General features: G+C 45.0%; 1 protein-coding gene across 5 annotated transcripts in view; it reads left to right on the top strand.

The window, feature by feature from the left end:
• The first annotated feature begins 4,009 nt into the window (after window positions 1-4,009).
• The window catches only part of EHBP1 (EH domain binding protein 1), a 249,130-nt gene continuing 229,556 nt past the window's right edge, over window positions 4,010-23,583 (top strand). For all 5 annotated transcript variants that reach the window (XM_075266974.1, XM_075266972.1, XM_075266971.1 and 2 more), the window contains exons 1-2: window positions 4,010-4,218; window positions 5,003-5,350. In XM_075266974.1, the coding sequence (XP_075123075.1) occupies window positions 5,247-5,350 (104 nt within the window). In that variant the 5' untranslated portion in view covers window positions 4,010-4,218; window positions 5,003-5,246. The remainder of the gene's footprint in view (window positions 4,219-5,002; window positions 5,351-23,583) is intronic.

The raw sequence follows: 23,583 nt of genomic DNA, 5'->3' as shown, positions 1-23,583 counted from the left end.
TATGTAGCTGTTTAGGGCTTAGTAAATACGGCGTATACAATGTAGTTGCTCAGATTTCTGTTCCCTACAGCCATCAGCCCTGGTAACTAGACGGCTGGAAATGCAGACAGGTTAAATAGCAAGTAATGCGACACTTCAGCACCGGGAGCAAATGGAAAATTGTTAATAAGTCATGATGTAGCTGGAGATGCAGCGATCAGACATTTCCTTATTTTCACCAAGGCAATGAACAGTCCTCAGCGTATACGGCACATATAAGAAATCACAACACATATTTACCCTGTCTGGTGACCACCAGGGCACTGACAGTAATGCTAAATCCATGTAAATCCTCCAGTTCTTGCAGTGCATGGTCATTCCAGGGTGTACAGCGGATCTATTCCGTATACTATGCTGCCCTAGTAAAGGGGATTCACTCTTTAGACATTTTTGCCATATACAAAGCAATTGTCTGATAGACGTGGATCCCACCTTGTATCCTTGTATCAGAAGAAATGGAGACCCCTGATCTGAAAGCCAAGGTGGCCATCAGCGGCTACATGGTGAGGAGTGTACATAAATACATGGTGCTCTCCATTGACATCTATTGCAGCTGCAGAAACAGGTGAGTTCATGACAATAAGGTTTTTGTGCTTTTATTTACAGAACACTTAAGGGGTTTTTTGATTTTGATGACCTGTCTTCTGGATAGACAAAAGAGAGAACCGCACCGAGCAGATCTTCGTGCATTAACCTACGTGATGCACCAAGAATCAAAGGACAAATGCCCCCTCACCAAATGGGGTTGTGCAGATGGCGTAACACCCTGGATGCATATAGTGAACAATTGATAGGTAACAGGCCGCTGCTGCAATGGCCACAGGGACGTGTAGAAATGGTGCAGAATGGCTCGGTCTCCTCACGGGATTCAGCCAAAGAATACGCAGCGCTTGCCAATGGATAACAGGGAAACTTCTTCAATATCATACACACAACTTGTTTCTGGCTTGTAGCCCTTTGGATTTGTAGCCCTGTCTTCTGGATGCAGAATCAATATGGCGTGGATTCAATACCTGGAATCCCCTGATCTGCTGGTGTTACATAGTGGACAGAGCCAGGAGCAGGTGGTGCTATTCATTCACTGATCTGCAATAACCCAGCACAGCCATTACACAATGACTGTAGCCGTCTGCTTCTGGCTCTGTCCACTGTGTAGTCCTGGCCTCAGCAGTAGTTTGATGGGACCTGAGCTGCAGCATCCTGGCCCAGTGGCTACTGTGGGCAGGTGGCTGTGGGGGTGCCAGACCCTTACCTTTAACCACCTCCATCAATTTCATCTCTTTCCATCTTTCAACAGGGGTCGCTACACTGACTATAGAACAGTAGAATTTTTTCTCTAGCCCCCACCATTCCTGAGTAATCACAGCTGTTAGTTTCAGCATCCGATATGCTAATTATGCTCTCTATTGTCAGGTAGGCGGTCCCTGACTGTCTGTTCTAGCCTGGAACCTTCCACCTGACAGTAGAGATCCTAACTAGTATATTGGGTGTTCAAACTAACAGCAGCCATTGCTCAGGAATGGTGGGGGTTAAGGAAAGAAATTCAATGAACTAGAATTAACGGAGCAGTGCCTGCTGAAAGAAGTGGAGCTGCTGAAAGGTCCTCTTTAAATTTAGAGCCCTGCCCTGGATAACATGGGCAACACCTGATGTCAATGGGTCTCACCCTGGGAGAGCACAAACAACGTCTCCCATAGCACAACCCACAGGCACAGATTGTGTTCTGCCTCTAATACTAAGCTGACATCTGCACTGGGTGTCCGTCCTTATAATCTGTCGGAGGAAGAGCAAATGAAGCACAAAAATAGCAAAAAGCAACGGTCATGGGACCTCATTGACTATATTGGTGTATTATTAGATTTGCCGGGTGTTTGTCAGATGTGTAGCTTGGGAACAAAAAAGTCAGGATTTTAAGACATTTTTGGATCCACGGATCTGCGGTCAGATGGACCCCTGGCACAGATGTGAACCCAACCTTGGGAATCAATGTGTCCTACAGCTTTCAGAAAACACTAAAACACTGACCCAATGATGATGTGCAACCATTTAAAGGGATTCTAATGCCAGACACATAATACAACTCATGATGCAACGCCAACATTTCACACTGTGTAATATAACCATATACCAACCAGCCCACTTACACCTCACTATCACTACACAGGCAGTCTAAACAGGGGGATAACCCAAAAGTTCATGGTGCATATCTGCACCCCCTTACTTCATGTAACAAAAAGTCAGACGAGTCACCACTAAGGACTGTCTATGGTCTCACATTGCAACCAGTGACTTTGGATTTTGGTGAGGGTGGGTTCACACCTGTGCCTGGTCTCCGCTATTAGCTAATCCGGTTGGTTTCCATCTTCTGCCCCGAGAAACTGGACAGGAGACGGAAATCCGGTGGTCAGCTTTCGAACCCATTCACTTGAATGGGTCTGCAGAGGTGACCGCCTGTGTTAGTCTTCTGCCTGTCTGCGGGAAACCGTATTTTTAGCTGGACACAAAGTCGGACATGCAGGACTTTGTGTCCATTTAAAAAAATCGGATTGTAAGCTCTTGTGAGCAGAGCCCTCAGTCCCATTGTGTGAAATGACTTTCTTTGTTATGTTTCTGTCTGTATTTGAATCCTACAAATTGTACAGCGCTGCCGAATATGTTGGCGCTATAGAAATAAAATTTATTATTATTACCTCTGCAAACCCATTCAAATGAATGGGTACAAAAGCTGACCACCGGATTTCCGTCTCCTGTCCAGTTTCTCGGGGCAGAAGACGGAAACCGACCGGACTAGCTAAAGAAGAGACTGGGTGCAGGTGTGAACCCGCCCTTACAGGTTGTGAAATATGAAAAAGAGAATTTTACCCTCCTTTTTTATTACATTTTCTGGATATAGATTTATTATTATTATTTACTATGATTACTTATATAGCGCCATCATATTCTGCAGCGCTTTACAAGCATTGACAGTCACTGTCCCATATACGGCTCACAATCTACAGTCCCTTTTCAATATGTCTTTGGCATGGGGGAGTTAAACCGGAATATCTGGAGGAAACCCACGTAAACACGGGGAGAACATACAAACTCCTTGCAGATGTTGTCCTTGGCAGGACTCGAACCCAGGACTCCAGCGTTGCAATGCTAACCACTTAGCCATCGTGCGAGATATATATATATATTTATATATATATATATATATATATATATATTAATATACAAATAAATCCGGTAGCTTCACATCTGCGTTTCGCTTTTGCTTTGTTTTTCAGGTCCCAAAAAACCTGCAACCCCATAGACTATAATGGGGACTGCCGGGTTTACGCCTGAAAAACGCAGAGAGAGAAATCCTCCTTGACAACACAAGCAGAACGTGAAGCCGGCGCAGGCGTGACCCCAAAAAACAAAATGTGCCCGGTCCTGAACCAGGCAAATAGTCCTGGTGGTGAAGTGGTTAATAAACTCTCAGTAATATTCTTAGAATTCCCTGTGTTGGTGTAATAAGACTAATAAGACCACGACCCCATGACTCTGCACCTACACCAGACAGGGGGCGCTACAGGATACGTCTGTGTAGTGATAGCTTCCCCCTCAGACTACAAGGAAATCTCCTCACCTCCTCAGCCCTACAATGAGCCTCTGACCAGCCGCTAAATCTCAGCAAGTCTAAGAGTTTATGACTGACAAGACCAGCGACCAATCAGCGCTCTCCATACCATAAACAACCTTCTGTCAATTTGCCCATTCGACCAATCACAGCGCTCCTTGTAGGGGGCGGGCACTTCGCTGCCTGTCGGGTTTTTCTATGCGTAGCCCTTTAAAGCCCTGGCAGGCCCCGCCCTCTTCTTAGTGAGCGTCTATTGGTTTAGAGTTTGAGTGACAGGCCGCTGCTCCAATCCCTGCTCAGTATCCAGGCTGCCTGGTGCCCAATGTGCGGCTCCGCAGCAGTGGCGGCGGCGGCGGAGCGGGCTCAGGCTCACAGGGAGGGCTGTCGCACGGAGGCTTGTGCTGGAGTCCAGGGCCGGGTGGGGGGGGTCGCACCTATCTGTCTGCATACCAATTACTGCCGGCCTGAGGGAGAAGGGCTCCAGGCTGCCTGTGATGGTGGGCACATTGGCATGGGGGATCCGCACTGAGCAGCAGGGCTGAGGGAGTCAGTGCCCCAGTGGGCAGCAGCAGGAGGTAAGTGCTGGGTGCATGCAGCTATTCTGCCCCCTGTATACCCATCTTCTACATGGCAGTGCATGGCAGGCAGGGGTTAATGCTGAGCAGATGACAGCTTGTAGTGACAGGAGGTGGGGGCTGTGAGTCAGGGGAGTCCTCCGGAGCTGCCCATACACATGACAGGAAAGTCTGATAAAGTCTGCGGACCCCGGGGGTGCAACAACCGCCCCCCAATAACATATCAGCCGCCGTCATGCCACAGACGCCCAGTAACCCCCAGACTTTTATGGGTCACATTCTCCACCCATCTCATTATTTTACACAGGAGTGACAGCTCCTAAAACGCGTTGGGTCCTTTTTTTTGGAGGTTGTCGTCACAGCCTAAATGTATTGAGACCCCCTTTGGTGGCGGTGCGATGACTCCTCTCCAGGCTCCCAGCCCTGACGCTCTTCTTCCCGGCAGGTTTTGTTGCACAATGTAGTAATTATGGATGTCAGGGATGATCATTAATACGGATGATACGTCTGAGGCTTGTGGGACTGACAATAATAGAGTTGGGGGTGGATGTCGCCTTTAAGCCGTGCACATGAGCCGTCTATGTTGCAGGAAGGTGTGCTGATTATTCTTGTTGATCTGCAATTGATCCTCTGGATACGATGTGGGAGGGGACGTTGTACAGACCGCGCGCCCCTTTGTAGGCGATCACATTGGACTCGTACACTGTTTCATAGGGCTGTATTGCTGCATGATGTCAAATATTAACAGCTCTGCTTTCCCTTCTTCCTCCTTTGTCTTTACCAGTCTAGCTCTACAGAGTCCACGTCATTTCGCCTGGGAGGAGGGTTGACTTTCCATGCACCGGGGACTTCCTCTCCCTCAGCCATGCAGGAGTCTCCTGAGCTGGCTGTCTGCCTTGTAAAGTGGGATCTGCTGCTGCTGGACGACCGCCTGTGTTTGGCCGCCTCCGTCTTCCCATGCAGACCACCTTGTAAGGATTAAGAGAGCGGTAGAAGACGTCTTTTTACTCCCTAGTTGTTCCCGGATCATGGCTTCAGTGTGGAAGAGGTTGCAGCGTGTGGGCAAACATGCTTCCAAGTTTCAGTTTGTGGCATCGTATCAGGAGCTGATGGTGGAATGCACTAAGAAATGGTCAGTAGCCCCCGTATATGATGCTGTCTATTGAATGGTTGCCGGGAAAGCACACAGTGGCTAACCTCAAACAACAAGTTGTGTACAGAAGTCAAGAAAATTCCCACGCTCTGGAAGTCTCGCTGGCTGTCAGGGATTCTTTCTTGATACATTGCTCCACTTACTGTAATTGCACAACCATTACACCGTCTGCGATATCATTGGCTGCTCAGACTCGCCGGTCTGTCGTCCATAATAAATGAATTAATCTCGGCTGTTTGTTTCAGGATTAAGGCCAAATGCACTGGGAATGTGTGCAGACAACACGGATGGCACATGGATGATGTCCATGTGCCACCGATGCCCTCCTTAGACCCATTCATTCTTTCAGTGTCACGAACCCGCGATGGTACATGTTCGTGCATATGGGGCCATAGAAATATTGGGTAAATGTACTAGCCTGTAAAAATATGACACGGACAAAGCACACATTCATTTGCATGGAGCCAAAGGCTACCAACATTACAGTCCATTGCTCTGATCCGTCAGAGGAGTGGCCTGAAATAATGATATGACTGATGCAGAGAACCCTTTGTCTGCGCCTGTTCCCGTTCACTTTATTGTGTATTTTTGTTGTTTTATTTTTTACATAACAGTAAATGGGTTTTGATGCAAATGGAGAATGATCCGTCTGCATCAGTTATAATGTAAGCATTTCAGTCCGTTGCTCTGATCCAATGATAGATCAGAGTAACAGACTCCAATGACCATAGTGTGAAAATACCATAAAAGTTTCTAATTGACCTGTTGCCGCTCAGTCACTTACACCAGGGACACATGGTCAGTACTCTCTACGTGTTAGCCACAGCGAGCCTTTTTCATGGCTGTCCCCCTGCAGTGTCTTAAAAAAAAAAAACTCTGCAAAAAGGTTGCGAAATTGCAGCAAAAATCCTTGTTTTCACAACTTTTCTGCTGTGTTTTGAATTTTTGCAGCACTATATAAGCCTATTGGGGAAAATGCAGCATTAAAATCTCATTCACTTTGCAGGGACTGTAAAATGCAGCGTTACTTTCAGCTGCATTTCTGCAAAGGCCAAAAACACAGTATTCCACACTAATGTGTAGTGCAGAGTTGGCTGTGCCACAGGTATTCAACCCGCAGCATGTTGGTTATTGCTGCGAGTCCCACCAATAGCTTTCAACCTTTTTAATAGAAGGTTTAAAGCCGGGGCCCTACATACAGTCCCGGCATAGTGGATGGGATTCTAGCAAATCCCATCCTCACACTGCAGAAAAATGTGCAGTGGGTACGCTGCAATTTCTAAAACCGTTGCAATTTTGGAAATAAGTCCATGTCAATTATAACTACGGAAATGTAGACGTATCCCTATAGCTATGATGGAAGCAGAAAGTCCGTAGAGAAAACCTCTGTGGGCCTTCTGTGAAATGCGCTGCGGGAAAGACTGTGATGCCTTGCTGCAGTGTTTTTTTGTTGTGGCCCACTACGTGACGCTTTAGCCTAAAGCTGCAGGAGACCTGACGGTGTGACATAGCAAAAGCACCTGAATTCTGACCCTTTCTGCTGCAATGGTTTTCAGGGAAATGTACTGCTTTATTTCTCCCACTGAAATTCAGCAGCTTGTCCACACAGGACTGTAATGATGCAGAATTCCTTAGTGGAATTTCCAGTTTTTTTTCCATTAGTAGCAAAGGGAATGAGGCGATGAAAAATCTCATCTACACCCTACCTCATCTGATCCCCTGGATCAACACTGTAGGGGATTGTAGGGTTATAGGTTGGACTTGATGGACTGATGTCTCCATCCAACCTCATCTACTATGTAACTATGTAACCCTGCAGGAAGAAGAAATAGAAATTGATCTGCGGTGCAAATTTTATATTTGCAGCATGTCTGTGATATTCTGCAGATTTTGCAATGCAAAGGGTAAACCTGTGGCAAATCCATATGAAGCTGTTTTTTTTTTTTTTCTGTTGCTGATTTCCAGTATATATTCTGCAGAAAATCTGCTTCATTTCAGTGCAGTGTGAACATACCTTGAACCCATTTCGTGGGCGGTATTGAAGGTATATTTGTTTCCCCATATAACACAGTCTATAAGGCTCCACGCCAGTTTATCAATACATTGAAAAGTTTAGGGTTTGCCTTGTTTAGAAAGCCAATGGGGCAGATTTATTAAGCCTGGCATTTTGTACACCAGTCTTAATAAAGGCCCAGACTGGAGCAGGGACATCCCGGCCTCTTCATAAATCAGGTGTATGCCTGTGCTCCAGCATGTAGATCTTACTCCAGGCGTCGGATCTAATGAATATGTCTCCACTTTGCCCACATTTGTACAGTAAGGCACAGAACAGGGGTTGTGGTGAGTGTTTGGTGCAAGAAAGGGCCTTGTGCCAAATGTGCGTCACAATACCATCCCTCTATGTCAGGTCTGGCATAGAGGGATTGATCAATTCCCCTCAATGTATCCCAAATTAGTTGAGAATTAGGAAGCTCTTACTGTTATAGCGCTGTGCCTACTAGCTACTGAAGAATATAGCACATGCGGTAATACACTATTGCACCATTGTGACGTGCAGCAGAATTAGGCCCGGTCTACCCCCCGGGTATTAGCGATTGTGACCTGAGATCTGACAGTCTTTTTCACGACATGAGATTGCCAGATCACTCTTCAGTAATGTGATGGTGCTCTGACAAAGAAATTGAACGCGCCTTGTTTGTTTGTTTTATTGGAACTGTAATTTGTAACTGTCTCCCTTGGGGTTACAATGTAACTTTTTATTCACTAATATTAGTAAACCTGGCATAGCGAAACTCGCCGTGTAGCCGTAGCCTTAATAAATCCGGCCCTGTGTGTCCAGGCCTGTGCTCGGCCATACCGCAGTGATAGATATCATTTTCTGATCCATAGTATTGACACGAAGCAAGAGTCTTTGCTTTGTCCTTTATGAATACCAATTTTACCCAAAGTTAGTTGTGACAGTCCAGTCTGGTGACTATAGTCATCCTTACACTATGGGAACCCATATAGAACACGCCATAAAAAGTAGACCTATATAGATAACTATATCTATCTGACATAAGTAGGTCTAGTGTTATTACAGGCGCTGGTGAAAGTTGTGTAGCGGTTATTCACACGTGATGTTGTATAGTCATTTATGTGACGCCCCATAGAAGATTATCCGTCTCAATGCTGGAACAGTTTTGCACTGAGCAGAGACACATTTCTGGTATGTGCTATAGATTATACCGTAGCAGATAGAGGGAGCACGCAGTAAGATTGCAAGTATTGCGGTAACTTTATTCACCTAGTGATGCTTTAACCTAAAGGGAGACTTTTCTTTTATAACTTTCCCGTCTGACCTCTCTACTGAGAATAAGACGTAAGGCCGCCATACACGTAAGAGTGAAGTCCAAACCTGCAGATTTTGTCAGGACTGGACGACTGTCTTATGTTTATGATGTCACAACAGATAAATGTTTGGAAAAGTGAGAATCAGGCATGTGAGCTGTATGGAAGATAAGGCCTCATTCACACGGTCCCATCCGTGGACCTTTGAGGTCTGTCCTTTTTCACAGCCCCGCCCTGCTCCATTGTGGATGGTCGGCTCTCTGTCGTTTCTGCTTTTTATGTCTGTGAAAAGCCGATCCAGATTCTCTTTGTCATTTTCTATATTTTGTCATCTGTTTTTTTTTTTTTTTTTTTTTTTTTTTTTTTTTGGGTTGTTTTGTTTTTTGTTTTTTTTGTGTGTGTGATGCATCTCTGATAAAAAAACAAACATGCGCTTCAGTTTTTTTTTGATAATTGACCTCTAAATAAATACATTGAAATGAATGGGTACGTATGTCACCCTTGAAAAATGTAGACGCCATCTATACGTGAAATATAGGGTTGAGCGATCGGAAAAGGTCGGATCCCGATCAGCGATCGAGTAAATTTCGCGATCAGGTTCCGATTCCGCCTAAAAAAGATCAGGAATGGAATTCCGATCACTCAACTTACCTGCACAGAATCACTGCCGGTGCCGCTCTGCGTTCTTCTCGCTCCTTTTCTCTCTCCTTCACAGGCCTTCAGAGCGCCGTGCGCGCCTCCGCCTCCCAGGTAGTGTTAGAGATGCTGGGAGAAGGCGGGGCTTGTGGCTTAGGAGAGTGTAGGCGGTACTGGGAGGGGAGACGGGAGTGCATCACTCACGTGTACCCGCCCACACTCTCCTAAGCCACAACAAGCCCCGCCTACTCCCAGTATTAGTAACACTAGCCTAGGGAGGCAGGGGCGCACACGGCGCTCTGAAGGCCTGTGAATGAGAGAGAACAGGAGCGAGAAGAACGCAGAGCGGCACCGGCAGTGATTCTGTGCAGGTAAGTGGGCACCAGGGGGGGGACTAAGTAGCCAGGGGATTTTTTAATCACTACACAGCGTGGACTCCAAAAATTAAATCGTTCAATTTTTGGACTCCATGCTGTGTAGTGAATAGGATTGTTTTTAAAATCCGATCTTTGATCATTAAAAAATCCCATTGATTTGCATTAGGATCGGGTTCGGGTTCAGATGGAAAATGATCGGAAATCGGATTTTAAAAACAATCCTGAAAACTCAAGATCGGCTCAACCCTAGTGAAATGTAGACATCTGAATAAGACTTAAGCCCCCCCGGAAGTGACTGTCTGTCAGCAGCTTCGGCTGGTCATACACATCAGTAGCTTTCAGCAGAACGCTCATTAGGCAGACAGCTACTTCTTCTGTCCTCCCTGCACACATGCATGCTCAGCTTTGTTATAATCCATCTGCCCTTTCTGTCTTTCCCTGACCTGGTCAGGAGGCGCCATTCACGTCAGATAGTCTCTGGGCATGTGTAGCCCAGAGACTGTGGGGGGGGGGATGCAGCAGCTACTGGAAAATTTCAAAAATTGAAATGGTCAGAGTTTTTGGGTGCAGTAGGTGCTGGGGGAGGGGAGGGGGTGTTTTGGTTGTCTGTCGGCCCCTTCCCTGAGCTTGAGGTCTGTTTTTTTTTTTTTTTTTTTTTTTTTCCCCCCCCAATTGGAATTCAGCCTGGCTGACTATAGGGGATCTGCAGTGCTCCTATTAACCCCTTCCTGACAGAACAGGAGCACTGCAGATCCCCTATATTCAGTAGACCGGGCACTGTCAGACACAGGGAGACCTCATGTGTATAATGTGTGTCACAGTCATTCTCTACTTTCATATGTATTCTAGGGAAAGGAAGGATTTACAACTTTTATTTACTTTATTTTTTTATTATATTTTTTATAAGCCGAGGGGGCTTTTTCAGCACAAAAACTGTACTGTAAAATTCGGCTTATACTGGAGTATATACGGTATGTAGCGCCATCCTATACAGAAGCTCTTTATAGGTGTTGTCTATATTGTCCCATGTGGACTGTACATATGGTTTTATGTACAGTGTTCTATATAACGTGTGTGTTAGTGTCGTGGCTTATGTCGGCCTTGCGTTCTCCCCGCGTGCGCTGCACTACTTCTAGGTGGATGTGTGAGTTGCACTCGTGGGGAAACCTTTGGCAGCCAATAGGTAATTTCAGCGTTGCTGACGGTATCAGGTAGCCGACGGCCTGCTGGGGGATGGCGTTCAATAATACATCAGCGGCCACAGGTTTCTTGCCTGGATTGTCATTTTAACATCTTCGTTTCTGTGTTGTTTGCTTTCATGCGGACGTGCGTCTATATCGTATATGTGTAATTGTGTATATATAATATATCCGTGTGTGCATTTGCATCAATCTATTCTAGAAATGTATAATTTAAGGGGAAACCTCAGTAAATTTCCCTTGTCTTGCCGATCTAGGTTATGTATTATTCCCTCCACGCTTAGGCTGTTGCCTAGCAGCAGCATCCAGCGCCGATGCCAGATCTCCATAGACTTGCACTATATGGCGCCTTCATCATATGGAAATTCACATCACGTTAAGAGGTTACGCTGCACGTATACACTGGACTATACGCCGAGCATGTATATATACAAGCACTGGTATATAGGCCAAGCATGTGTATATATAAGCACTGGTATATAGGCCAAGCATGTATATATATAAGCACTGGTATATAGGCCAGGCCTGTCTATGGGGCTCAGTAGGGGCGGTGTATGTCAGTATACTTATTGTTTTGCTGCTTGGCATACGTTAGGAAAAGTATATCAGGTGGTGGATACATCACAGTGCGGGGATACGTCTGACCTGTGATGGCACAAGATGGCAGCCATAGGTAAGCCACCATATAAAAATACGTGCCAGAACAGGGACCCAGTTTTTTCCTGTAATATGTTCATGGCTGTGCATGCGCCGGGCGGTCAGATTTTAAGTTTTTGCTTTGGCCTTGCCCTACAGAACTGTAGACATCACCCCATCATATTCAGTTTTATTTTTAGTGCAAACATTTTTGCATTTATTGAGCCGGCCGGGTCATCCGAGGGCTGTAAAGTTGCAGGAGAGCAGATCTCTTCCAGCGGATCAATGTCTGTAAGTGTCCAATCTGCAGAGGGCCTTGTTTTACTGCCCAGAGATGCTGACCATTCATTCATAAGGCTCCATTAAGTTTAATGTACATCCGAAATCTGCTCACCTCGATTGACTCAATAATAGCCCTGTAGACAACCTGGCATTTTACATGAAGCCATTATCCTACTGTGGCGCATTGATCGCAAAATAATGCCAGCAAAGTGCGGCGGCGGCCATAATGTTGTAGGACGATGGGAGGAACGAGCGGCCGCCGTGTAGTCAGGAGATCGATTAGTTAGGTCTGCACATCTGCAAAAGGAAAAAGTTGCGTTCTGTTCTGGGTTTGTTGTATACATGGAAATCTACTCCCAGTATATACATCCATAGCTAGTCAGACTCCAGCAGAGTAGTATTGGCATGTCTTTGGTCAGTACACATCTGTATGCTGCAAACTCAGCCCCACTTTGGATGCAAACTTGGCCATTTGCCTGGGGCCCTGAGTGGTTTTGCATATACTCGCAGCATTGACTTCCACCAGTGTGCAGGGGAATAGAGCTGTGTCCCTGTGACTTCAGATGACCCCTGGGGAGGGGGTACCATGGACTGTTGTTCATGTTAACACCCCCCATTATCAATGAGAAAACATACTTGCCATTTAACCCTTTAGATGCTGCAGTCAATGCTGTTTTTACAGTATAAAAGTAACAACTGGTATCGCTACATCTGTAACAATCCCTAAAGTAAAATGTGTATGTAATTCATTCTACATGAGGATTGCCATAAACCTTAAAATTCCAAGGTCGGATAATACCTTTTCTTCCATCTCTCCTCTCAAAACCAACAAAAAAAAAAAGTAATAAAAACTCATCAAAAAGTCTTATGCACCCAAAAAATACAAGGTCTTGTAAAGCTACAGGAGCAAAAATTTGTAAAAATTCTGACAGTGCGAATGCAGAAAGGAATAAAATATTACTGGTTTAAGGTCAAAATGCATTGTATCGATAAAGGGTTAAAACGTGCGCAAGGCGCCGGCGTTCTGTGCCAGGAATATTTATTTGTGCCATAAATTTAATATTTGCAATTAAAATTGATTTTATTTTTTGTGTTCTTCTGCAATTTCAGTGTGACTGTTAGGAGGGTAGAGCTGAAGTCCCGCGTTGTGAATACGCAGCGTTCTGGACTTGGCGGAAATGCTGCATGGCGTTTTACAGTACCTGCAAAGTGAATGAGATTCTAGCTCAGCCCATCCACCTATTACAGAAAAAATCAGGGAAAAGCTGATGGTTTTTCTTCTTATTTTTCTGTGTTTTGTTACCTGGGGTCTGAGTCTATAGAGGTTTTTTCTCATTATTATGTGTTGGACAGGATCTCCCTGGTAGGGGTCTGCCTATGAAGAATGCAGGGGTATTGGAGCCACGTATGCTCCACATTTCAGGTCAAGTGTGATGGGATATCCTGGTAATATTCTGTAATATTCTATGGTGGGAATGTACAGACACAAGTTACGGCACTATGGTAGTGAGTAATGGAAATAACATACAGTCACGTGTCTCGTGCGTCTGTCTGGCGGCATTACAGATCTGTACACTGAGCATTTGCTGTGAATGAGATGTATCAGAGCCCGCACATCGGATGAGACTAATTAGAAGACGTCATCGGTGACTACTGTGTCCCTTATTATTGGAGACTCCGTCGTCATGTGAGTCTAAAATCGCTGGACCAAAAAATTCGACTTTATCTGGTGGTTTCAGTTTTAAAGAATAGACACCAGACTGGTCCTATAATGGGGTCCATCGGGGTGCGTGTGTGACTGCTGTTGTAGCAGTCCGCCTGTCTGTTGTTCTGATCCTCTGATGGGCCAATATCATGAAAAAGCGGACACTAGTGTGAACTTAAGTGCAGATGAAGGAGATCTCCAGTATGAGGTTGTCATCAAACAGCTGCTCCTATCTCGGCTTCCTAACCCCTTTTACCTTAGGCTAGGTTCACATTTGCGTTTGGGGAGTCCGCTTGTGGACACCCCTAATCCATTTAAAAAAAGTGGTTGCCCGCGGACCCCATAAACTATCATAGGGTCCGCGTGGTTTCCACCTGAAAAGGGCGAAAACTCTTCCAGCATCACTTTTCTCTCCACAATTTTCAAGCGTAGAGAACGGGATCCCCATATGGAGAGCCGACGCTGGTGCGATCCCAGCCATAGGGCAGTGCTCTGGGATATTCGGGATCTGCCAATACAGATTTTTCATGTTACCAGTGACATTAGGCAATAACATGGACCGGTCACTTGGCTTTGGGGCTCATATTTTACCACATATGGCCGGATGGTTTTATGGTTTCACACTGTGGGTTTGTGATGAATTTCTTGACTGACACACGACGTATATAAAACACGGTGACCTTGTGTGCACGGTTATAGGGAAATTATACGGATCTGATAGTCCTCAGTAATTTGTGGTCTTTGCTTGATATTCTAGTCATTCTTCTGGTTTTGCTTGTAGAGATGCCTGTAAGCTCGAGTCAGTGTTTCCCCGGATAGGATCCTGCACATCACTACTGAATATACATCTCCCCTCTATGGTAGCAGTGACCCAACTCCCCCCGTGATTATTAGTTGTAAAAATTGCACCCCTTCACTTCTGCCTTCAATTCCTTTATCTCCAGGGCAGGCCCCCTCCTCTAATAGGGACATCCATGTTCCCAGTAATCCCAGCCAAGGCTCTTCTGCGCCCTGACGGTCAGCCTGATGCTGGTGGACCACACGGTGCTGTCCTTTATAATGGTGGGATTTGGTGCTGATTTTGATGTGGATTTGTGCCCTATATTCTGAATTTGCATTCAATAAGAGGCAGAGATAGAAGCAGGACGCTGAAACGCTAAGCACCCTGCTCCATCTTACTGTGGATTCTGCGACTGATTCCGCCGCCAAACCCGCAGCACGAGACACCGCACTGAGTCCATTCATCTGGGACTTGTCAGTATGTGAAAGCTATATATATATATATATATATATATATATATATATATATATATATATATATATATGCATAATAAATAAATAATACCTAGGAAGGTCAGAGCGGGGGAAATGGGAGAGGAGTTTGAGGCAGAAGTCCAGCTCCAACGTGTGCACATACCCTTTGACTCCATTCACATGTTGCAGAGTTTTCTGTGTTTGGTTTTGCAGACCTCTCACTTCTTACTACTGAAACATCCCGATTCACAGGAAGGGAGCTTATGTCTAGTCTCAGATCTGCCCTGTGTGACTTTACCGTGTGTGTTCCTTCTGATCACCGGCCATATACAAATGACAATCTAGAGCAATTTCACCGGCCGAGTGTAGACTGAAGCCAAACCATTTAATCTGCTAGGTTGGATTTATTTTACCCACCATCGGTCCAAAATGGAAATACACGGCATGAAGGTCTGAACACGGGCGATCATTTGGCATTCTGCACAAACCCGCCATGTTGTGTTAGTGTTTTTATAGTCTTCCCCTGGTCTGCCTTGTTCTCTAAGCTGTAGCGATACCTACAGTATATGCGTCTGGGCACCTGTAAGATGTTTCGGTGATACTTTTATGTTTTGGGCTTCGATGATTTGCACTTTCCTGTTCTCCAATGCATCTAAAAAATGTTTTATGAAACATTCCCCCCTTGTCTGTATTCTGATCCATTCTGTATGGAGGTCGGCGGCTGAAGGTGAAATTCATTATGTGTAAGTGTCATTGCCAATATTTACAGTCGCGCTGACACTTTGCACAGGCGCGGGGTCTGCGCTAATTTACACATATACATAAATGACTTTGCCGCGACCATTTCTGCCCTAATAAGCAGCAGATCTAATCCCGTATATACCCCGCAGGGACGGCCTATTGATTTCTGGTGTCCTGGGCCGTATCCACAGCATTCATGTCACTGGGGTTTAATAGTATTTTTATAGGGTTTTTTTTTTTTTTCTAATACTTTATTTTTTTTTTTCTTTGATGCCCATAATGCCGGTGAGGTTTATACATTTTGTATTCTGACAGTCACTTGTTCATCTTGTGTAGTTGGTGTAGATTTTTTGGCTCATTGGGGTCATTGATTGCTCAGAGAGCACAGAGCCATTTCTTTTCCATCCTCAAAAATTCTGGATTATTGCTAGGTGTAAAGGTATTCGGCAATCCAAGATATTCGCTCCTTCTCCTACATGAGCTGCCATCCAGGTCGGGCTAGAGGTATCGCTGGTATTGATGGTTTGGCCTCCTGACTCCTCAGCCCTGTATATAAGACCCTGCGTTGTGTTCCCTCTCTATATGGTGCCATCTACAGAAGGAAACCATCATGTAATAAATTTCCTTCAATTATGGGGAAAGACAATTCACTTTAGATATTTGGAGCTGCTCTAGACCACTGTAGGACACGTGTAATTCTTTACCATGGGATTATAACATAGGATGAGTACTCTGTATTTAAGGTCTTGCCCGGTGTGGTGCATTTTTACACCCTCTATTGGGGTGTCCATATGGAGGGGGGCATACCAGGTGAAAGCAAGAACCTAGACGCTATGGGTATGTATCCTCTTCGGACAGATGGATGGGACTACAAAAGGGTTCGGACTGAAGTAGTGCCCTGGGGGTCCACCCGTACAGAAACCCATATGCCTCGTCCTTTAGAGGGGTATTCCTGGCTAAAAATATTGATGATTTTTCCTAAGAATAAGTCATCACTATCAGATTGGTGGGAGCCGGACACCCAGAGAATGGAGCAGGAAGCAGATAGCGCTGTTCTCTGTGTAGTGGCCAGACCAGGTAACTACAGATCAGCTCTCCAAGCTGCAGTGACTCCGTTCGGCCTCTACATAGTGAACAGCGCTATCTGCTTCCTGCTCCATCCTCGGGGTGTCAGCGGCTGAGAACATGTAGGTAACATAGACTTGTTCCTGTACATGTGGGTTTCAAAGCAGATCCCTTTTGTAGTTCCATCCGTCCACCAGTCGGAGAATAAACAGATCTGAGTATTCTCTAGAGGTCTGGTTGTAATCCCCCCTCCCCCACTATCAGGACCCCCCCAATAGAGAGTCTTTAAATGCACCATCTTCTTAGCCTGGAAATCCCTTTTAGTACATTTCCTTTGCTCTGCCCTCACGTCCTTCATCTTTATATCTATTAAACATACCTTTGCTCGTCCCCTGCTAGACTTCCCAAGGTCGAGATGTCTGTCCTGGTGCAGGTAAATAAATCCGGCTTACACTTCATGTTTACTGTCTCTTTAAGGCTTTCTTTTCAATCTTGTGTTTGCAAATCCATAGTATTAAGCTTTGCTGTAATGAGTGGAAGGGCCTGAGCTGGTAATTGGATTTATTTTTTATATATGGACCTGTTGGAATGAAGGTGTTAAATTCTATAAGTAGCACTGGTACCGTAGACTGTTAACCCGTAAGTCACCTCTAACTTTTGTCTCTTTGTGAATATTGCTTGTGGAGTCCCATAATGAAAATATTGCTTACGTTTGTACTGTAGGATCTTGGATCAGTGTATCATAGATGCCCCAATAATAAGTGTTTACATACAGAAAACTCGAGTGCCAAAAAAGTAAGCGAGGCGAGTCCACATTGATATCAGACTGGGTTTCCATGGGCCCACCAGTGGAAATTCTCCTAAGGGCCCATCCTCCATCTACATGGTCTCTGCGGAGGATCTTTTGCTTCTCTGGTGGACCAGTCCAACCCTATTTACGGGGAAGGGCTCCCCGGAGGTTCCTTTGGTCCTCTAATGGGCCATTCCAACCCCATAGGAGGCTCCTACATTGCTATTCTTCCCATGGAAATGATGGGAACGTGACCTGAACCCTTTATGATGGGTGGGTTGGGTGCTGTCCGTCATAGGACTGATCTGGCAGTGTTCCCATTATCAACAGAAACTGGGAGACAGATGTGAACTGGCCTTACATTTGTTTTTCGGGTCTTTTCTTCTTCACCAGAAGGACCTGCTTACTGGACAGATCTGAAGCGTCCGTCTCCAGATGTTAGGAGGGTTTTCTCCTCTTGGTCATTTCTTTTCTACGTGTAAACCTTTTAATCTGCTGAGGCCGCGTAAGCCGTAGTGTGTGCAGATAATGACATTTGGTTCCAGCACAGTCCATACTGTGGGCGAGTCTAGCGAAAGGTTATCGTCCTGTTGCGTCCTGCACTGAGGACATCTGGCCCGTTGTCCGTGACGTTTTATTTTTCTTGATTCTCCAAACTATGACCTGAACCTGAGAAAATAGTCCTGTGAATCATCCAGGATTTCTGCTGCTTTGTAAAGCGTTATTGAACCACAAGTGCTCGCTTTGAAGCTCATTGAATTACACACTTAACATGGTTACAAGCGGATCTGATCTATTCTGTTTACGTGATCAATGCCTGTGGGAGATCTGCAGATGGAGAGACAACCTTATAAGGAGACCACGAGAAAGTATGGAAAGGTGGAAGGAGTCCTTAAGTGTCTGGTCAGAGGGTAGAAGGACGACTGTTACAGGACCATGGAAGTGGATGGAAATACAGCAAAAAAAAAGTCATAGGGGCTGGTTTATTAAGCCTTGTATGAGCGGCTCGCCACGTCATAAATTAGGTTCATTTTCCTGGATATTTTCCACTGATGTCTACACCAGCTCCCTGCTGGCATTAACCTAACCAGAAAATTGATGTAAATGTTCATAAATCTGATGTAGCCGATGGCCCTGCCACCTCCAGTGTCGCACCTGCCATGAGGCGAAATGAGTATCTCGTCTCAGGCGGCGAGTGGGTCAGATACAGATGGTGAGTGCCAAGCTGCACCATATCCTATTATCTGTTCACTTGCATTGTCCGGGCCCTTTACTAGCAAGATGTGTGCCTCTACTATTCTACTGCCAGGTCCCGTCTGTACTATAGCTGGAGCTGTGTTATCACATATCCTGAGTTCGCCATTTTAATATTTACTTAAAGGGGTTGTCCAATCTCAAGGATCCTATCTATACTGCGAGCTTATGTGGAGACTTTTCCGAAATACTTTGCTTCAGCAAAACTGCTTTGTTTGGCCGCTATCTTAATTTATTCACTTCATTGTTTACATTGTGTTTCCATAACCACTGACCTGGGGATGATCTTATCTCTCCACCCAGGACAAGTGATGTAGCTCCCTGCTCTCAGGAGGGGAGGGGGTCTGAGTGCTCAGAGCAGCTTGTATTTCTGAGCTGTTTATCTCCCAGTTATCAGTCAGCTAATTGAATTTTGCTAAGACGGGGAGTCTGTTACCTCTGTATGTAAACACAGACCTAAAACGGAGTTTACTGTAAGCTGACTATTGTTCCTGTAGCATGTAAATTTGGGATTCTCATCACCTATCAAATCCAGTTCTGCTATACCAGCTTCATATTGTTCCTCTTCCGGTGATACTGGGCAAATTTATTTACAACCATTCCTCATTACTGACTGCAAACATGTACTGCTATGAAGAGAGATAGCAGAGCAAGTGAAACCCCGCCCACCAATTCACTGAGAAAACCAGGAAGTGCACAGAGCACACAGCATTCAGGTTGGTGAACAAGCCAGTTGGGAATACTACTTTAAGGCAGCAGATAACCTAGAGTCGATCCTGGACTCCCATGCCCTCTTAGGCTAGTTCACACAGAGTTTTCTTCCTTTCTTCCCGCTGATTCTGCGGCGCAAGACTCACTCCCGTATAGGCCCATTCGTTCGGGCCTAATCAGGAGCGTAATGGCAATGCACTGCATCGGCATCATGACTAGCTGCGTGGAGAGTTCATATGGCGGAAAAGGTTACTGCCATGTGAACAGCAGCTTACCATCCCCCTTTTGACGAAAGTGAGATGCAGGCTGCAAAACTTAGTTACAACTTATGTGCAAAAATTCTTATAAAAAAGAAAATTGCAATTTCATGCTTGTCCACCAATTTCCTAGCACACAAGCAATGATAATTTGACCCCGTAGATTTAAAGGGCGTGTCACCACACCAGCATATCATCCCAGTCCTGGAGATAGGTCAGGGTCACCTACACCACACAGTATTTTCCCCTGAATCGGTGCAAGATGTCCCTGTTTTTGTCTGTATTCAAATTTAACTCTTTGGAGCAGTGAGGGCTTTGTCGTTGCTCCTGAGGTCATACATTGCTGCCTATCCGGCTGTCCAGTTAGTTAATATTTTCTGTACTTTACATTAAAAAAGAAAATATTAATTTGACAAAGTTTTCTACTTTTCTGCAGCCATCCAATCCCATTTGCTCATCTGTCACCTGTCAGGTCCCATTAGTGCCGGGATACAGAAATTCTACTGTGTAATGAAAAACTATGTAATGAGCTGCAAAGTCATCGAGCATTACATGCACCCGAGCGTCAGCGGCACTAAATGCTGTCTGTCTCCTCGTGATTGATATCTCTCCGACGCTCCCTGAAGTCCGGTGACTGCTGGAGTTTGAGGTTGTCACACATAGTTAATACATACCCAGAAAAATCAAAACTGAGTAGGATGTAGGGTAAGAAAAAAAGTGTCAAGTAAATTTTTATTTGTGTGCCAATAAACTGCTGCTGTGGAGGAGCCGCGTACATGGCATCAATGTGAACAAATGGCCCAAAGTCCCAAATTATTGTAGAGATGGACGCAAAAGAGAAGAGCAGGATCTGTGTATTTGTTTTTGAGAGAGAGGGAACAATATTTTTTATTCTTGACTTTATAGATCAACATTGGGAGAGATTTCCTCAATTTTAAAGGGGGATATTTGCCAAGTACAAATTGGTTATTGCCATACATCACGTGGTTCTTGTTGTTCCCCTGAACAATTTGTCATTTATTTTTTTTAAATCTGTCCACCGGTTCATAAAATATGGCCCCTGGAAGATCGTGTGTAAATTAATGGTGGTTCAACAAGTGGGCGGGGACTAAAAGGTTCCCGCCCACTTAAAGAAGACTCTTTCATTCATACACAACTTCCGGGGGCCGTATCTTTTGAACCGGTGGACGGATTTTTAAAAAATAAACGCCAAATTGTACAGGAGCACGGGGAGAATCACAAGATTATGGCTTCTGGTACTTAGTGACAGGTCCTCTTTAAATGATGTGTTATATGTTCACCTATGGGAAAGCATGAAGAATAGGAGGAATTTACAACACACCCTGTGTGAATGTAACCTTAGTGGATTCAGTAGGCCGTGGCATAGCGACCTCGTAATTCTTTGTATGACTGCCTTTTGCTTCACGTGCCTAGATGCACAAGAGATTGTTTCTGTCCTATTTTTTATCGCCATGCGTTGTTACAATCCCTCATAGTCACACACTAGAAAACTCATTGTATACAACAGGAGGCCTAAACACTGCAAAAAACCAAAATGTGTGGATTCGCTTATGACGGTGTATCGGCACTTCATTTACATATGACATGTCACAGCATGTTAGAATAAAGAATAATTAGCTTTTTATGTTTTAATGCTATAGGTTCACACTGGCGCTGGCTCTGTTTAGGTCTGTTGGGGGACCTGAACGATGGAGAGGCGGACTGCTAAAATGGTGGTGCACAGAGCCCATTATAGAGTCAGTGAGGTCCATTGGTTTAAAACTGAAAGCGGTGGAAAAAAACGTCCACGGTGCAGGAAAAAACCTCTGCCGATTTTCAGTGGACTCCACGATGGAGTATTAGGCTTGGTTCACATTTGTGCCTGGTTTCCGGATGGGTAGTCCATTCACCTCTCCGTATTAAAAATGCAGAGAGAACAGCGCAGAAAGCAGAACTTTTTCTCTCCGTATTTTTCTCCCTTTTCGTGCGGACACCAAACAGAAACCACAAGGACTCCATTATAGTCTATGGGGTCCACGGGTTACCTAATGTACCGTATATACTCAAGTATGTACGGTAACTGCTTTTTATGTGGATTAGCTTTCCGTTGAGGGGAAGGGAGAGGAGCCCTTGAAGAGAAACCTGCGCACAGATGTGAACCAAGCCTCATTTTGATTTTTGCTCTTGTTTTTGTGGGCTTCCGCTGGGTTATTGCCACAGACTGCTAATCCAAATGGATGGGAAAAATGTTTACCAATAGTGACCAGTCTGACCGAGGCCAAAGGGACACTTGAACCATATTCACATGTGCGCCCCAGTCTCTGTTGGTGGCAGAGAAAAATTTCCCGTAATATTCCTTCTCTGGTGTCATTTTAAAAACTATAGACACGTGGTGGAGCCCATTAGGGGGTGTTCACACTACTATTAGTAGTGTCTGTTACATCCATTACAAGATGTACAACAGATCCGTCATAAATCCATTAAAAATCCCATAGACTGCACTGGGACCTGCTCCGTCATCTGTTGTGTCCATTTCCACCAAATCCGTCACGTGCCATTATTTTAAGAATAATCAAGTTTTATTGAAGTTTTATATGGAGCAGAACAAATACAAAACGTAAAACACAAGAAATCACATAAATCAGGCCACTAGCGAGTGCGTAGGTAAGCGATCAGGCAATGTCCGTTACTTTAGCAGACGTAATAATGTGGAGTGCCGGACTTAGGTGTCCCTTATTTATTTTTTAATGTCTATGGCTAGCGGACAGTCTTCCATTAGTCTTCCACTACCTTGGTGGACCCGAAGATCAAGAACTCGAACATTATCGTGAACCTAACGGAACTGATGTCAACGTGTCCTTGTATTAAATGGATCAGTTAAAAGAAAGGAAACATTAACCTCCGTTAGTGCCCATTAGGATAGGCCTCCATTTTTAGAACAGTAGTGTGAATGCCCCCTTATCATTAAAGGAGTCTATGGGGCTCCGTGTATTTTAGCAGCCCGCCTCTCCATTGTCTGAATCCCCCAACTGACCGAAACAGCGGGGGCATTGCTCATAGGAACCTCGTGTTATTTTTGCCTTTTAAAGAGGCCATATGGATGGTGTGTAAAACCGGAGTTCAGCCTGAGATTTTCCGTAAATGCCGCCTTTTTGTGTGAGGAGAGCACAGAATGTCTAAATGACTAGAGATCTAATTGTAACCTTGGTAGATCTTGGAGACTTTTTGCATTTACCTCGATATCTGGAAAAGTCTGTGTAAGTTTTAGTCCAGATCTGATGTCTCGGGGTACTAAGGAGAGAAAATCCGAGAGAAACTCTCCCCAGTGTTCTTGGCTGTGGTGGGCCTTGTGGTCCTGTAATGGAGAATGTTCCCTCCGGTGATATGTCAGGGCCTCGAAGCTCTTGGCTTCAGCTGTGTTTCTCTAGTCGTAGTCCCCGCGGTGTGTTGTAGGTCTGGATCATGTACACGTGTAGGGTGCGATGTATAGCTTGGAGATATCAATGTCTTACAGGTGTCGGCCTTGTAACAATGGATTCTGAGGCCGTGTCGCCGCTTCCTCCACAGTCAGGCGCCCTCCAGTCAGAGGAATAATTATTCCCGGCACTTCTTTCTCGCTCATCAATAATTTACATCTTGGAGGAAAATGTTCTGTTTTCTGAAGTTCCAGTCATTGTATCATCGGTGTTAAAGGGAACGTTGCTGGTAAAGGCAATGTTTAGTATTTTATTATATTGTGTATGACTGATACTAGTACAACCCCCTATGGCAAGAGCACAGTGGCTGCTGGGTATCTATCGTGACTTTGCCTTTTTTTCTGGAATTTTCTTTAAAAAAAATTGCAAAATTCGGGTAAAAGGGGAAAGGTTGGTGTAGACATTATGGTATTAATCCTCTACTGGTGGGCTTTCTTGATTCTTGACTTGATGTGCTGCCATAATGGCTCCATAGGGAGGTGTGTATAGGGGTATATTC

The sequence above is a fragment of the Leptodactylus fuscus genome, chromosome 3 (genome assembly GCF_031893055.1).
Source record: "Leptodactylus fuscus isolate aLepFus1 chromosome 3, aLepFus1.hap2, whole genome shotgun sequence".
Classification (NCBI taxonomy): domain Eukaryota; kingdom Metazoa; phylum Chordata; class Amphibia; order Anura; family Leptodactylidae; genus Leptodactylus; species Leptodactylus fuscus.
Note: the sequence above shows the minus strand (reverse complement) of the source record. Positions and strands in the feature narration are given on the sequence as shown.